Genomic DNA, 17,434 nt, shown 5'->3' on the forward strand with positions numbered 1-17,434 from the left:
ACCAGGAGCTATGAGTAAAACTTCTCAAAGTAGCCTCTTCTCCTAAAGCCTGGCTTGAATATTCCACAAGCCAGTCCTTTTGGATATGACCTAATTGTTTTTGAGCAAGGACGGTTTGACGCAGGCGTACTGAAGCAGGGAGAGAGTTCTTGGCATGTTTGACTTCCCTCGCTGCCTCCATAAACAGTCATAAACAGCACTGTACTGGCCATAAACTGGAGTCAAGAGCTGAGAGGGGCGGGGTGACATGTTTAGGCTTCACTCTCTCTTTCTCCCAGTCTCTCTTTCACTCCCACTATTCATATGTCTTACATTTGTGCTTGTTTCCTTTCAAATGGCTATCTCTCAGTTGTCTAACAACATTCCTGTTTTTTATTTCACTGTTTTTCTCCTTCTCCCCTTACTTTTTCTGTGACTCCTCCTTCCACACTTTCTTGGCATTTCTCAGTCATGTGGGCGCTCTGTTCAATAAATATTTGCTGAAATATGAGCTTACCCATATGAGCTGTGACTAAGCCTACACTCGACAAACACACTGAACACACAAATACTCACACACACGCACACACATTATTATAAACAGCACAGAGTGTCCCAGACAGTTTAGACACATGGCAGATAAGCCAACACTTATCTGCATCTGTCTATGGTCCATTTTACGACCTCATTTTCTCTATGACAGTGTTGAATATGAACTTTTCAGTATCTCCACCTCACCACCCTTTGCCCCCCTTCCACACACACCTAACTAGTAATATCAAATAGATTCAATATATTGCTTTACATTAGGGCACTGTCTACCTAGCTTTACATTCATATTAGTTGTCTATTGAGTTTGAGTTTTTAGTGATTGTTTTGCTGTTTGCGTAGCTGTTTTCTTCACCCTAGTGTTCATAGCTGGTGTTTGTTTCCAGAGGCCAAACCTCCCTCCACTCCCTCGCAGAATTCTGCTGACGGAACATTTTACACAAGCTTCAGAAAAAGAACAGAGCATTTACAGTCCGATTTAATGTGTTTACAAGAGAACGCCTCAAAAGAACTGTCTGTATGTTTCAATATGTAAACATTGAGGAGAGATGTTTGGAAGATGGAATGAAAGTGGAGAAGTAAATTACATGGGTTGTAAACATTTACTAAACGAATTCAAACAATTATATTTACGTGTGATTATTATATATATATATATATATATATATATATATATATATATATATATATATATATATATATATTATATATATATATATATATCATATTATATATATATATATTTTTTTTTTACATTAGAACACCCATATGGTAGAGAGAGGCCTTATTTGTATACAGTTTATGGCCGAGATACAATATTGAAAGACACGTAGGACAAACGTTTGGGGTAGTACGGTTTGTCCTCGCTGCCAGTCCGTAGTAGGCCTTGAAACGAATGAAAGCTAACAAGCTACCTAACTACCAAAGGTAAAGGTAGGAAATGTATAGTTCTAAACATGTTGTATAACAATTTACCAAAATGTAACGTTACTCCACAAAATAAACTGCGTCTGGTGGTTGATAAAAAGGAAAGATCACGTTTAAGTCATCATAGAAGCTAGCTAGCTAGCTATTTAGCCAGCGAAGCTAGCTTGCTAGATTTTTACAATTTAGCTGGCTAGCTTCCTGCAGTATGTTTGTTCTGACCACGTTAGCTAACTTGCAGACAACTTGCAAGTACAAAGTAAATGTGACGTACGTTGCGAACAATAAAACTACCTAGTAATGTAACCTTACTGTTAGCTAGCTAGCTATGTTAGCCAGAAGATTCCAACACTACCGTTACACTTGTTTACATTTAGCTGCACTGGAGTCGGAACGCAATCACAGTTAGATTAAAGGCCCATTGCAGTCAAAAATGTGATTTCCTGAGTTGTGTATATATATAGATATTCCCACACGATGTAGTTGGAATAATATTGTGAACATTATGATAATGGCTTTAGTGTAAGAGCTCTTTCAAAAGACCTGAAATTTCAGCCTGAAATTTGGTAGGATGGAGTTTTTGCCTGCCTGGTGACATTACTAGGTGGTAAATTAGTTAATAGATCAATGGGCGGTATTAGGTTATGCTGAGCTGCCGGGCACGGGCCTATGGCCCGTGACATGAATGGGGAAAGCGGTTAGTGGGGAGCACCCTTCTAAAATTGAGTAGTGATCTATGCCGGTCATGTTGTCAAAAAGGCAGCATGGTACATCATCCAGTAACATACATCTCTTTTCCATAAAATGTATGTTTGAATTTTCAAACTAGTTTTTATTGGAAAGGCAGATAATGTGTTTTTATCAAAAGCAATCACTTTTGAATGTGAAAACACAGAATCCTACTCATTACTCCACGTGCTTAAAATACGTCACTATTGTTTTGAGCCAACTTCGCCGTGGGCTTTGAACGGGGCACATGGCTCAAGCAGCTCGGTTCAAAAACAAATGCAATCAACATTCAGCCGTTGAATAACACACCTATCCGGGCGCCCAGGCCAGATTAATCGAATTCCCTCAGTAAGCGAGTGCGTTCCAAACCTCCCTGTCAATAACAGCTAGTTTTCCGTTTTCCCCGCCCCACATAGACCACTCTCAGACAGTCTTAACAAAAGTCCGGTTCCAAAACAAATCCAATAAACTTTTGCCCGTTGCAAAACACACCTATCCTGGCGCCCAGGCCAGATAAATCGAATCCCCTCAGTAAGCGAGTGAGTTTCAAACCTCTCTGCCGATAACAGATATTTTTCCATTTTCCCTGCCCAACAAATCTGGCTAAAGAAATTGCGATTTGCTAATAAGCTATTTTTGTTTTTTGCATTTTAATTGAAAACAGTCACAATAAGGTACTTAATTGTTACCCAGAAGTTATTTGATATTTAGAGAAAAACTGCAGCATTAGACCAAAGTGATTCATCGAGAAGATGGGGGATAGGGGGGACATCTTCCCTCTTTCTTTCTACGTGTCCTTGTTTTGTATGTCGTGTTTTGTATTATTTGTTCTGCACCCAGAACTCTGGGTCTTGTTGTTCCTGTATGCTCTTTTATGTTTAGATAAGAATTGTATACCTGTCATGTATACCTATACACCATTCTTGTGTGTGTTTAATAAAAATATTTGAAACAGGAATCTGCGGGCTAGCTATCATGTCTGCAAGGCATGTCTATCATGTTACTGCTTAAACTCAAGTGAAACTAATTTGATGAATGCATTTTGGACATTTCGTTACCACAGGCAAAATCATGTCGGCAGACACCAAAATCGCAGAGCTTTTAACAGAGCTCCATCAACTCATCAAGCAGACGCAGGTAAGTCTCAAAGAATGATTGCTACGCCCAAGTGATGTTGTCATCAGGAGCGCTGACCAGTGACTCAGGAGCCACAGTGGAGGACGGTTATATGATAAATAGCAACCTAGCTAGTAATATTCACACGTGACTCCTATGGCTCATATTTTTACATCATACCATCATAGGGATTAAAGTCACATTTGGGAGTAATGTAATAGCTATAAAAAGAAATTGCCCTGAAAACAGTTTAGTCATATCCCAGTTTACCTATTTGCTTATAGTCTTGCCTATACCTAGCGAACAGTTTTTAAATTATATGAGAAAAAAATATTCAATTTGATTTGGAATGGCAAGCCAGACAAAATGAAACGGGCCTATTTATATAATGAATATGAATTTGGAGGGCAGAAATGATTAAATATTAAAGCATTTAGTCCTCTCAATAAAGGCTGCAGTCATACACAAAAGTTACACTTAAATCCAAACTGGTTCTCTAGAAAATTAGTAAGAATGTTTCACCTTATATTCAAGAAAGGCCATTTTGCCATTATTCAGATTACAACCTCTCACTTTCAGTTATTCGAAAAGGAAATCATCTCCCAAATATTGCTATTTTTAAAACAAGCCATAGAACGTTGGTTGCAATTTCAATTTAATCCACCAGAAAAGAGAACAAATAATACTACAAATATTGTTGTTAAACTCAAATATACTAAATGATTTTGTTTAAACTACTTTTTACAAAAAAAAATCAATAAAAGGTATAATCTTCGTAAATGATATCCTAAATACGACTGGTGGAGTTATGTCATACATGCAGCTAACCAAAACACAGCAACAATGGAATAGGAAAGTGGAAGGGGGGAAAAATAAGGAACTTGTCTGTTGGACCTGCATTAAAGACCATAATTGGTTAAAGAAAATTGTGATAAATAAAAAAGTATATCAGTTTCATTTAAGGACCAAAGAATGTACAGCTGTGCCATATAGATTGAAAAGGGGATTTTTGATGTACCGATTCCATGGCACACGGTTTATGAACTGATATGCAAAACAACGCCGGATTCAAAACTTAGAATTTTTCCATTTAAATTATTTTACTATATCTTGCAATGAACAGAATGTTATTTGTATGGGGGATACAACCTTCCCAGCTCTGCAGATTATGCTGCGAAGAGGCAGAATCATTAGATCATTTGTTTTGGTACTGTCCATATGTCGCTTGTTTTGGAACTAATAACCACAAGATAACTAATATAAAACATACTGTGCCCGTAAAACGTATAACAACTTTTAAGAACTTTTTTGAAAGATATGACAAATAGAACCGAACCAAACCGGATGGACATCAGAAATATATGGGAGAGGTTGAGGGTAGAGGAATGACAAGTTAAAACAATAAAATGTATAAAATAGACTGTGTCCATGAAATATATATAGTATGTATAAACTGGAAAGACAGGCCTAAGGCACCAACATTGCACCAACATGGTTTAAATGAATCTAGGATTAACCCACCCATATGTGTTGTTGTTTGCTCCAATTGGGGGAGGGGTGGTAGGGTAGGAGGGTAATAAAGGAAATATATATTTTTTAAAGATATATATGTGTGTGTGTTTACAGTTGAAGTCAGAGGTTTACATACAGTTAGGTTGGAGTCATTAAAACTTGTTTTTTAACCACTCCACAAATTTCTTGTTAACAAACTATAGTTTTGGCAAGTCGGTTAGGACATCGACTTTGTGCATGATATTTTACTTCACTGTATCACAATTCAAGTGGGTCAGAAGTTTACATACACTTAGTTGACTGTGCCTTTAAACAGCTTGGAAAATTCCATAAAATGATGTCATGGCTTTAGAAGCTTCTGATAGGCTAATTGGCATCATTTGAGTCAATTGGAGGTCTACCTGTTGCTGTATTTCAAGGCCAACCTTCAAACTCAGTGCCTCTTTGCTTGACATTATGGGACAAGCAAAAGAAATCAGCCAAGACGTCAGAAGAAAAATTGTAGACCTCCACAAGTCTGGCTCATCCTTGGGAGCAATTTCCAAACACCTGAAGGTACCACGTTCATCTGTATAAACAATAGTACTCAAGTATAAACACCATGGGACCACGTAGCCGTCATATCGCTCAGGAAGGAGACGCGTTCGGTCTCCTAGAGATGAACGTACTTTGGTGCGAAAAGTGCAAATCAATCCCAGAACATCAGCAAAGGACCTTGTGAAGATGCTGGAGGAAACGGGTACAAAAGTATCTGTATCCACAGTAAAACGAGTCCTATATCGACATGACCATCGTTATGTTTGGAGGACAAAGGAGGAGGCTTGCAAGCCGACGCAACCATCCCAACTGTGAAGCACGTGGGTGGCAGCATCATGTTGTGTGGATTCTTTGCTGCAGGAGGGACTGGAGGAAAATTATGTGGATATATTGAAGCAACATCTCAAGACATCAGTCAGGAAGTTAAAGCTTGGTCGCAAATGGGTCTTTCAAATGGACAATGACCCCAAGCATACTTCCAAAGTTGTGGCAAATGGCTTAAGGACAACAAAGTAAAGGTATTGGAGTGGCCATCACAAAGCCCTGACCTCAACCCTATAGAAAATGTGTGGGCAGAACTGAAAAGGCGTGTGTGAGCAAGGAGGCCTACAAACCTGACTCAGTTACACCAGCTCTGTCTGGAGGAATGGGCCAAAATACACCAAACGTATTGTGGGAAGCTTGTTAAAGGCTACCCAAAATGTTTGACCCAAGTTAAACAATTTAAATTCAATGCTACCAAATACTAATTGAGTGTATGTACACTTCTGACCCACTGGGAATGTGATGAAAGAAATAAGAGCTGAAATAAATCATTCTCTCTACTATTATTCTGACATTTCACATTCTTAAAATAAAGTGGTGATCCTAACTGACCTAAGATGGATTTTTTACTAGGATTAAATGCCAGGAATTGTGAAAAACTGAGTTTAGATGTATTTGGCTAAGGTGTATGTACATTTCCGACTTCAAGTGTGTGTTTGTATATTTATATATTTATTTGCAAAAACAATATGTGGGCGATTGGAAGTGATGCAGACAATTACATTGATGGAAGCTACAATCTATCTGCAATATTAAAGCTGATCTACCCCATAAAATATTTTATTTCTTTAAAAAAAAGAGATACCTAAGCAATGCAGAATAGGAATGATATGCAGAGATCAAATTAAATCTCATTGCCAAAACATACATCAGTGTAATACATTGATATTTTGTGTGCACATAACATGTTATTCTTGCTGATATGCTGCGTCATGTTGCACCTGTGCAACAACCACATTGTAATATGAGTCCCTTTCCTTCTCTTTTTCAGGAGGAGCGGTCGCGCAGTGAACACAACCTGCTCAACATCCAGAAAACACATGAGAGGATGCAGACTGAGAACAAGAGTGAGCCTCTACCTCGCCTCCCCACATTCCCCTTTGTCCATCAACACTGCAACACTATTTTAGAACTCTTCACATTACAGTTACACACCGTTTCTATTCATGTGTCGTCTGGCGAACTCTTTGCCCCACACACACACACGGTATGTTCTTCCAACCTCGTGGGGACTTAAAATGAATTTCCATTCAAAATCCTGTTTTCCCTGACCCCTAAACCTAACCCTTACTTGTAACCCTAAACCTTACCACTAACCTCTTATCCTAACCCTAATTGTAACCCTAACCCTAAACCCTAAGATTAAAATAGCCTTTGTTCTCATGGGGACGTCCCATGAGGGAGAATGTTCTTTATTTTACTATCCTTTTGGGGATTTTAGATCCCCACAAGGAAAGACAACCCCCCCCCCCACACACACACACACACAATATATACACACACACAATATATACACACACACACACACACACACACACACACACACACACACACACACACACACACACACACACACACACACACACACACACACACACACACACACACACACACACACACACACACACACACACACACACACAGAGTGTAATAAGGTGTTATTCTTGTCCCTATCTCCCCCAGCCTCTCCTTATTACCGGACTAAGCTGAGGGGACTCTACACCACAGCCAGAGCAGACGCTGAGGCAGAGTGCAGGTCGGTAGCCTACACTTGAAAAGGAAAAGGCGAGCCGCCCACTGAAGGAGCTCAGATGCAATAATTTAATAACCAACGTTTTGACAGACAAGCTGTCTTCATCAGGGAAGCCTACACTGACATCCCTATGCCCCTTCCACTATGTCCCTTGGGGTGTCTGCTGATCTGACATGATAGGTTTGGTGTAAGCCATTTCATGTAGTGTTTCCTTTCACCTATGCAACTGTGGTAGTTCAGTGATTAGATGTGTTTTAGTCTTGCGTTCAGAAATCATCGCCACCATGTGGAGTAAATAAGTCCAGCTCCATTCCAAAGTAATAACTCGGGCACCACTCTCTCTCCCACAGTATTCTTCGTCATGCCCTCGACAAAATTGCAGAGATCAAATCCTTATTGGAGGAGAGGCGAATAGGTAAGGCGAGTATGGCCGTGACTGAATTCTCATAATAGCCTACATCCTATTTAGGAAGGAGAGGAGACGAGGAGAAGAAGCCACTGTGTACTATTGAGATGCAGCCCATGCTTCACTATCTCCTCCTCTCTCCTCTCCCCCAGCGGCTAAGATGGCAGGGGTGAACAGCGACAATGACCCCCCCAGGAAGACCATGCGGAGGGGGGTGTTGATGACACTGCTCCAGCAGTCAGCCATGACGCTCCCGCTGTGGATCGGCAAGCCAGGAGACAGGTAGGGTCTGATGATTCAGTCTCTCTCCTGGGCCCTGTTCAGTACTGCACAACATAGCAAAATGTTTTACAACGGTAAATGAGAATCTGTGTTCTTATTGTGCACAGTTCAAGTTCAGTACCTCTCCCTCTTTTCTTCCACCTGCCCCTTTTTTTCTGTCCTCCATTACTATATTACTCCCCCCGCCCCTAAACCCCTCCACCCTTCCTTGTATCCCCCTCTCCTCCTCCTCTCCAGTCCTCCTCCCCTGTGTGGGGCGATGCCAGCCAGCAGTGACTACGTGGCCAAGCAGGGGGACAAGGTGGCAGCGCGGGTCAAGGCCGTGGACGGAGACGAACAGTGGATCCTGGCCGAGGTGGTCAGCTACAGCCACTCCGCCAACAAGTAACTATCAGCAAATCAGCTCCAGCCACTGCTAGCCAATCAAGTACAGCCATTATCCCACTGTTACCAATCAGATACAGCCTTTAACACCTTTAGCCAATCAGCTTCAACACAGACTGTTTTGAGTTGTATTCTTCTGCTCTGTCCTTCAGGTACGAAGTGGATGACATTGATGAGGAAGGAAAAGAGTAAGTCATTGTCTTCATTTTCTATATTTCTCTTCCTACTATTTTGTCTTGTAGTACATGATATTTTATGCCCTGAAAATCTTACCTCGGATATGACAATTATCTAATCTACACTCCCCCCCCCCAATCATCCGTCCTCCTCCTCCAGGAGACACACCCTGAGCAGGCGGCGTATCATCCCCCTGCCCCAGTGGAAGGCCAACCCCGAGACGGACCCGGAGGCCCTGTTCAGTAAAGACCAGCTGGTGCTGGCCCTCTACCCCCAGACCACCTGCTTCTACAGAGCCCTCATCCACACACACCCACACCGGGTGAGACAAGGAAAGGGGGGGGGGGGGGGGGGGCTGATTGATGTCATTTGAATACATTTTATTTGACGACGAAACTACATGAAGCTCGTTCAGTTGGAGATAATGTTACTGTACACCAAACCCTGCATCCAGGCAGGCCCCTCGCTTGGCAGCTTCCCCTCCATCAATTCTAACCTTAATCATTAGTGGTGCAAATGCTAAACTGACCCCAAATCAGTGAACCCTGTTCTCTCCACTAACCACCATGCTCTCTCTGCCCTCCCAGCCCCAGGACGACTACTCAGTGCTGTTTGAGGACACGTCGTACGCAGACGGCTACTCCCCGCCCCTCAACGTAGCGCAGAGATACGTGGTGGCCTGCAAAGAGAACAAAAAGAAGTAAAGAAGAGAAGATGGAGTCAGTCGAAATCAAGGGGACTGAAGATGCTGTGTAGACAAGTGTTTCCAACCACCCCTCTCCTCAGAATAACAATGGGTTCCATACCCAAGCCACAACGTATGGACACACTGAGGGCAGGTTTGGGCAGCTATCTGTGAGGCTCAGTCAATCTAGGGAGTTGTATTGATATCCAACGGTGTGTTATCATGGCTCACCTGTTTGATCATCGTGAGACGTGCAGGATGTTCTGTGCTCTGTTCTGTCTGTATTGGCCTGGTGGTGACATGACTATGCTTCTTGTGGAACGGGCTTTGCTGCATGTGAGATGTAAAAAAAAAATTAAAAAAATGTACACAAATGTTTTTTTGTTCAAATTTGTATGTTGACTATGGACACTGAGTAAGAATAAATGTTTTTTTTATATACAGTACCAGTCAAATGTTTGGACACAGCTACTCATTAAAGGGTTTTTTCTTTATTTGTACTATTTTCTACATTGTATAATAATGAAATAACACACGGGAGAGATTCTTCTGTATTAACCAAAAAATTGTTCAACAAATGAAAATATATTACACATGAGATTCTTCAAAGTAGCCACCCCTTGCCTTGATGACAGCTTTGCACACTCTTGGCATTCTCTCAACCAGCTTCATGAGGTAGCCACCTGTAATGCATCTCAATTAACAGGTGTGCCTTGGTAAAAGTTAATTTGTGAAATGTCTCCTTAATGCATTTCAGCCAATCAAGGCATGGGTGGTATACAGAAGATAGCTCTATTTGGTAAAAGTCCAAGTCCATATTATGGCAAGAACAGCTAAAATAAGCAAAGAGAAACGACAGTCCATCATTACTTTAAGACATGAAGGTCAGTCAATCTGGAAAATGTCAAGAACTTTGAATGTTTCTTCAAGTGCAGTCGCAAAAACCATCAAGCACTATGATGAAACTGGCTCTCATGAGGACCGCCACAGGAAAGGAAGACCCAGAGTTACCTCTGCTGCAGAGGATAAGTTCATTAAGTTTACCAGCCTCAGGAATTGCAGCCCAAATAAATGCTTCATGTAGTTCAAGTAACGGACGCATCTCAACATCAACTGTTCAGAGGAGAATGTGTGAATCAGGCCTTCATGGTCTAATTTATGAAAAGAAACAACTACTAAAAGGATACCAATAAGAAGACGAGACTTCCTTGGGCCAAGAAACATGAGCAATGGACATTAGACCGGTGGAAATCTATCATTTGGTCTGAGTCCAAATTTGTTATTTTTGGTTCCAACCTCTATGGCTTTGTGAGACGCAGAGTAGGTGAACGGATGATCTCCGCATATGTGGTTCCCACCGTGAAGCATGGAGGAGGTGGTGTGGGAATGCTTTGCTGGTAAAACTGTCTGTGATTTATTTAGAATTCAAGGCACACTTAACCAGCATGGCTACCACAGCATTCTGCAGCGATACACCATCCCATCTGATTTGCGCTTAGTGGGACTATCATTTGTTTTTCAACAGAACAATGACCCAACACACCTCCAGGCTGTGTAAGGGCTATTTGACCAAGAAGGAGAGTGATGGAGTGCTGCATCATGATCTGGCCTCCACAATCACCCGACCTCAACCCAATTGAAATGGTTTGGGATGAGTTGAACCGCAGAGTGAAGGAAAAGCAGCCAACAAGTGCTCAGCATATGTGGGAACTCCTTCTAGACTGCTTAAAAGTATTCCAGGTGAAGCTGGTTGAGAGAATGCCAAGAGTGTGCAAAGCTGTCATCAAGGCAAAGGTGTCCAAACCTTTGACTGGTACTGTACACATACATAAACTCAGCAAAAAAATAATTGTCCTCTCACTGTCAACTGCATAAATTTTCAGCAAACTTAACGTGTAAATATTTGTAAGAACATAATGTGTCCCTGAACAAAGGGGGGTCAAAATCAAAAGTAACAGTCAGTATCTGGTGTGACCACCAGCTGCATTAAGTACTGCAGTGCATCTCCTCCTTATGGACTGTACCAGATTTGCCAGTTCTTGCTGTGAGATGTTACGCCACTCTTCCACCAAGGCACCTGCAAGTTCCCGCACATTTCTGGGGAGAATGGCCCTAGCCCTCACCCTACGATCCAACAGGTCCCAGACTTGCTCAGTGGGATTGAGATCCGGGCTCTTCGCTGGCCATGGCAGAACACTGACATTCCTGTCTTGCAGGAAATCACACACAGAACAAGCAGTATGGCTGGTGGCATTGCTGGAGGGTCATGTCAGGATGAGCCTGCAGGAAGGGTACTACATGAGGGAGGAGGATGTCTTCCCTGTAACACACAGCGTTGAGATTGCCTGCAATGACAACAAGCTCAGTCCGATGATGCTGTGACACACCGCCCCAGACCATGACGGACCCCACACCTTCAAAACGATCTCACTCCAGAGTACTGGCCTCGGTGTAACGCTTATTCCTTCGACGATAAACCGAGTCTGGCCATCACCCCTGGTGAGACAAAACAGCAATTCGTTTTGTCAGTCCTGTCTGGTCCAGCGACAGTGGGTTTGTGCCCATAGGTGTTGTTGTTGCTGGTGATGTATGGTGAGGACCAGCCTTACAACAGCTCAGTCCAGCTCTCAGTCCAGCCGCTTTCAGCCTATTGTGGACAGTCTGAGGACTGATGGAGGGATTGTGCGTTCCTGGTGTAACTTGGGCAGTTGTTGCCACCCTGTACCTGTCCCGCAAGTGGGCTGTTCAGATGTACTGATCCTGTGAAGGTGTTGTTACACGTGGTGTGCCATTACGAGGACAATCAGCTGCCCGTCTGGTCTCCCTGTAGTGCTGTCTTAGGCGTCTCACAGTACAGACATTGCAATTTATTGCCCTGACCACATCTGCAGTCCTCATGCCTTCTTGCAGCACGCCTAAGGCATGTTCACACGGATGAGCAGGGACCCTGGGCATTTTTCCAGAGTCAGTATAAATGCCTCTTTAGTGTCCTATGTTTTCATAACTGTGACCTTAATTTCCTACCGTCTGTAAGCTGTTAGTGTCTTAACGACGATTCCACAGGTGCATGTTCATTAATTGTTTATGGTTCTGTAATGCTCCGGGTGTCGTGGGTGTGGAGTCAGACGCAGGAGACAGAGAGTGCAAGGCTGTGCTCTTTTAATGCACCAACGCACCACAGGGTGCTCACAATAATAACGGCCCCAAACACGGGGAATGAGAAAGGTACAACTGAAATTTCATGACCAGGAACAAACATGTTCCTCTACATTAGAGCCGAAGGTTACAATCATTAATCCTGCACAACAACCAGGCGGGCCGGCTGTCTAATAAAGACAAACTAATCATACACCAACAGGTGCTACCAATAAACATACAAGGAGGGGGAGGAAAGACAATCAGTGGCAGCTAATAGGCCGGTGACGACGACCGCCGAGCGCCACCCGACCAGGAAGGGAAACCACCCTCGGTCGGACTCGTGACAGGTTCATTGAACAAGCATTGTTTAAACCCTTTACAACAAAGATCTGTGAAGTTATTTTTACGAATTATCTTTGAAAGACAGGGTCCTGAAAAAGGGATGTTTATTTTTTTGCTGAGTTTACAAACAGTTGAAGTCGGAGGTTTACATACACCTTAGCCAAATACATTTAAACTCAGTATTTCACAATTCCTGACATTTAATCCTAATAAAAATTCCCTGTCTTAGGTCAGTTAGGATCACCACTTTATTTTAAGAATGTGAAATGTCAGAATAATAGTAGAGATAATGATTTATTTCAGCTTTTACGTTCATCACATTCCCAGTGGGCCAGAAGTTTACAGACACTCAATTAGTATTTGGTAGCATTGCCTTTAAATTGTTTAACTTGGGTCAAACGTTTTGGGTAGCCTTTAACAAGCTTCCCACAATAAATTGGGTGAATTTTGGCCCATTCCTACTGACAGAGCTGTTGTAACTGCGTCAGGTTTGTAGGCCTCCTTGCTCGCACACGCTTTTTCCCTTCTGCCCACACATTTTCTATAGGATTGAGGTCAGGGCTTTGTGATGGCCACTTCAATACCTTGACTTTGTTGTCCTTAAGCCATTTTGCCACAACTTTGGAAGTATGGTCATTGACCATTTGGAAGACCCATTTGTGACCAAGCTTTAACTTCCTGACTGATGTCTTGAGATTGCTTCAATATATCCACATAATTTTCCTTCCTCATGACGCCATCTATTTTGTGAAGAGCACCAGTCCCTCCTGCAGCAAAGCACCCACACAACATGATGCTACCACCCCCGTGCTTCACGGTTGGGATAATGTTCTGTTTTGCAAGCCCCCCCCCCTTTCCCTCCAAACATAACGATTGTCATTATGGCAAAAGAGTTTCTGTTTGGCCACATTTCTCCAAAAAGTATGATCTTTGTCCCCATGTGCAGATGCAAACTGTAGTCTGGCTTTTTTATGGCGGTTTTGGAGCAGTGGCTTCTTCTTTGCTGAGCGGCCTTTCAGGTTATGTCAATATAAGACTTGTTTTACTGTGGATATAGATACTTTCGTAACTGTTTCGTCCAGCATCTTCACACGGTCCTTTGCTGCTGTTCTGGGATTGATTTGCACTTTTTGCACCAAAGTACCTTCCTCTCTAGGAGACAGAGCGCGTCTCTTTCCTGAGCGGTAGGACGGCTGTGTGGTCTCATGGTGTTTATACTTGCGTAATATTGTTTGTACAGATGAATGTGTTACATTCAGGCACTTGAAAATTGCTCCCAAGGATGATCCAGACTTGTGGAGGTCCACTTTTCGGACCAAAGTACACTCATCTCTAGTTAGACAGAACGCGTATCCTTCCTGAGCAGTATGACAGCTGCGTTTGTTTTGTTTGTACAGATGAACGTGGTACCTTCAGGCATTTGGAAATTGCCTGAAGGATGAACCAGACTTGTGGAGGTCTACCATTTTTTTCTGAGGTCTTGCCTGATTTCCTTTGATTTTCTCATGATGTCAAGCAAAAGGGCACTGAGTTTGAAGGTCGGTCTTGAAATACATCCACAGGTACACAGGTCCAATTGACTCAAATTATGTCAATTAGCCTATCAGAAGCTTCTAAATCCATGACATTTTCTGGAATTTTCCAAACTGTTTAAAGGCACAGTCAACTTAGTGTATGTAAACTTCTGACCAACTGGAATTGTGATACGGTGAATTATAAATGAAATAATCTGTCTGTAAACAATTGTTGGAAAATGACTTGTGTCATGCACAAAGTATATGTCCTAACTGACTTGTCAAAACTATAGATTGTTAACAAGAAATTTGTGTAGTGGTTGAAAAACAAGTTTTAATGACTCCAACCTAAGTGTATGTAAACTTCAGACTTCAACTGTATACAAATACACACACACTACCGTTCAAAAGTTTGGGGTCACTTAGACATTTTCCGGAGTCGCCTCTTCACTGTTGGCGTTGAGACTGGTGTTTCGCAGGTACTATTTAATGAAGCTGCCAGTTGAGGACTTGTGAGGCATCTGTTTCTCAAACTAGACACTAATATACTTGTCCTCTTGCTCAGTTGTGCACCGGGGCCTCCCACTCCTCTTTCTATTCTGGTTAGGGCCAGTTTGCGCTGTTCTGTGAAGGGAGTAGTACACAGCATTGTACGAGATATTCAGTTTCTTGGCAATTTCTTACATGAAATAGCCTTAATTTCTCAGAACAAGAATAGACTGATGAGTTTCAGAAGAAAGTTATTTGTTTCTGGCCATTTTGAGCCTGTAATTGAACCTACAAATGCTGATGCTCCAGATACTCAACTAGTCTGAAGAAGGCCGGGACAAGGTAGCATGTCCAGTGAACAGGTCAGGTTTCCATAGCTGCAGGCAGAACAGTTGAAACTGGAGCAGCATGACCAAGTGGACTGGGGACAGCAAGGAGTCATCAGGCCAGGTAGTTCTGAGGCATGGTCCTAAGGCTCAGGTCCTCCAAGAGAAGTGGGAGAAGGAGAAAGAGAGAAAAGGAGAGAGAATTAGCGGGAGCGTACTTAAATTCACACAGGACACCAGATAAGACAGGGGAAATACTCCAGATATAACAGACTGACCCTAGCCCCCCGACACGAAAACTATTGCAGCATAGATACTGAGCTCTTTTTGGGTACACATGAAAAGTGTTTTTAACATTTTGTTGGATTTACTAACGAGTGGTGAGTGGCTGGGAATCTTACACAAATCTTGTACAACCATATTGTTAGAATATAGAGTAGACTGTAATGAAATTTTTCTTAAATGATTGAAGATGAAATATAGTAGTGTTTTTCCTTTGTCCCTGAAAGCAAGCACATCATTTGGTTCTAAGATGAAGCATCTTAATTAGGCTAATTAGAACCATGGGATAGTTCTAACGATTAACTTAGCCTTAAGATGTTTTTCTGAAACCAGGGCCAGAACAGAACAAAATACAGTACAGCATAAAGAAGCACATTTGTAGGCAATGTCATAGCGACGTTGGCTAGCAAAGCTCATACATAGAAACACGTCACCGGGTCTAGCGATCGTCTCGTGCCAAACTGAGCATGTGCAGGCCTTCAAATCAATGGCACTCCTTCTATATAAAGTTGTTTTTGACAAAAAATGTCAGTTTGCACATTTCACGAGGTTGGAGTAATAACATGCGGTGGTGTAAAGTACTTTATGTAAAAAAATACTTTAAAGCAGGGGCACAACTTTGGTTTTAAAAGTAGGGGGGACATAGTTATTACATCATTATTACTCCAAACAGCCTACCCGACCACTCGGAGGCGTCCGCATGGTCCTAAACCACACCGTTGCCTCGTTTTGTATCACATTCCAATGACAAAACTAGTAGGAGGGACACAAATGCAATTTCTGAATGTGAGGGGGACATGTCCCCAGTGAAAGTTATGACCCTGCTTTAAAGTACTACTTAAGTAGTTTTTGGGGTATCTGTACTTTACTATTTATATTTTTTGACAACTTTTACTTCACTTACATTCCTAAAGAAAACAATGTACTTCTTACTCCATACATTTTCCCTGACACCCAAAAGTACTCGTTATATTTTGAATGCTTGGCAGAAATGGACCAATTCACACACTTATCAAGAGAACATCCCTGGTCATCTATACTGCCTCTGATTTGGCAACTCACTAAACACAAATGCTTTGTTTCTGAATAATGTCTGAGTGTTGGAGTGTGCCCCTGGCTATCCGTAAATGTTAAAAACACGAACAATTGTGCCATCTGGTTTGCTTAATATAAGGAATTTGAAATGTTTTTTATATTTTTTTTATTTAACCTTTATTTAACTATGCAAGTCAATTAAGAACCAATTCTTAATTACAATGACGGCCTTCCCCGGCCAAACCGTAACCTGGACGACTCTGGGCCAAATGTGCGCCACCCTTTGGGACTCCCAATCATGGCCGGTTGTGATACAGCCTGGAATCGAACCAGGGTCTGTAGTGACGCCTCTAGCACGGAGATGCAGTGCCTTAGACCTGCAATCTGGTTTCTGCTCATTAATGGATCTGTCACTGCAACCTTAAAGGTCCTCAATGATGTCACCATTGCACTTGATTCTAAGCAATGTTGTGCTGCTAATTTTATTGACTTGGCCAATCGGTAGACCATTCCTTTCTTGTGGGCCGGCTAAGGAGTATTGGTGTCTATGAGGGGTCTTTGGCCTAGTTTGCTAACTACCTCTCTCAAAGAATGCAGTGTATAAAGTCAGAAAATCTACTTTCTCAGCCACTACCTATCACCAAGGGAGTACCCCAAGGCTTGATCCTAGGCTCCACGCTCTTCTTAGTTTACATCAACAACATAGCTCAGGCGGTAGGAAGCTCTCTCATCAATTTATATGCAGATGATACAGTCTTATACTCAGCTGGCACCTCCCCGGATGTTGTGTTAAATGCTCTACACCAAAGCTTTCTTAGTGTCCAACAAGCTTTCTCTACCCTTCACCTTGTTCTGAACACCTCCAAACAAAAGTCCTGGGGTTTGGTAAGAAGAATGCCCCTCTCCCCACCGGTGTGATTACTACCTCTGAGGGTTTAGAGCTTGAGGTAG

The 17,434-nt window shown here is 42.3% G+C and overlaps 1 protein-coding gene across 3 annotated transcripts; it reads left to right on the forward strand.

Annotated features, from left to right (window-relative positions):
- The first annotated feature begins 1,352 nt into the window (after positions 1–1,352).
- LOC124000645 (SAGA-associated factor 29) lies at positions 1,353–9,803 on the forward strand. 3 transcript variants are annotated; one of them, XM_046307176.1, is made up of 10 exons: positions 1,353–1,455; positions 3,245–3,318; positions 6,662–6,737; positions 7,354–7,426; positions 7,774–7,838; positions 7,982–8,111; positions 8,349–8,495; positions 8,648–8,683; positions 8,832–8,994; positions 9,260–9,803. In XM_046307176.1, exons 2-10 carry the CDS (start codon positions 3,253–3,255, stop codon positions 9,374–9,376), a joined length of 873 nt encoding a protein of 290 aa, XP_046163132.1. In that variant the 5' UTR covers positions 1,353–1,455; positions 3,245–3,252; the 3' UTR covers positions 9,377–9,803. The 3 variants fall into 3 exon arrangements, with proteins under 3 accessions (XP_046163132.1, XP_046163133.1, XP_046163134.1); XM_046307177.1 differs by having other exon boundaries at positions 1,382–1,461; XM_046307178.1 differs by lacking the exon at positions 1,353–1,455 and adding an exon at positions 1,490–2,855.
- The last annotated feature ends 7,631 nt before the right edge of the window (positions 9,804–17,434 follow it).

Source organism: Oncorhynchus gorbuscha, linkage group LG16, assembly GCF_021184085.1.
Source record: "Oncorhynchus gorbuscha isolate QuinsamMale2020 ecotype Even-year linkage group LG16, OgorEven_v1.0, whole genome shotgun sequence".
NCBI lineage: Eukaryota > Metazoa > Chordata > Actinopteri > Salmoniformes > Salmonidae > Oncorhynchus > Oncorhynchus gorbuscha.

Excerpts from the sequence above, each read along its gene's own strand:
- LOC124000645 (XM_046307176.1), top strand. The coding sequence starts at position 3,253 with ATGTCGGCAGACACCAAAATCGCAGAGCTTTTAACAGAGCTCCATCAA. Across the intron at positions 7,427-7,773 it reads GACGCTGAGGCAGAGTGCAG|TATTCTTCGTCATGCCCTCG; the intron begins GTCGGTAGCCTA and ends TCTCTCCCACAG. Across the intron at positions 8,995-9,259 it reads TCCACACACACCCACACCGG|CCCCAGGACGACTACTCAGT; the intron begins GTGAGACAAGGA and ends CTGCCCTCCCAG.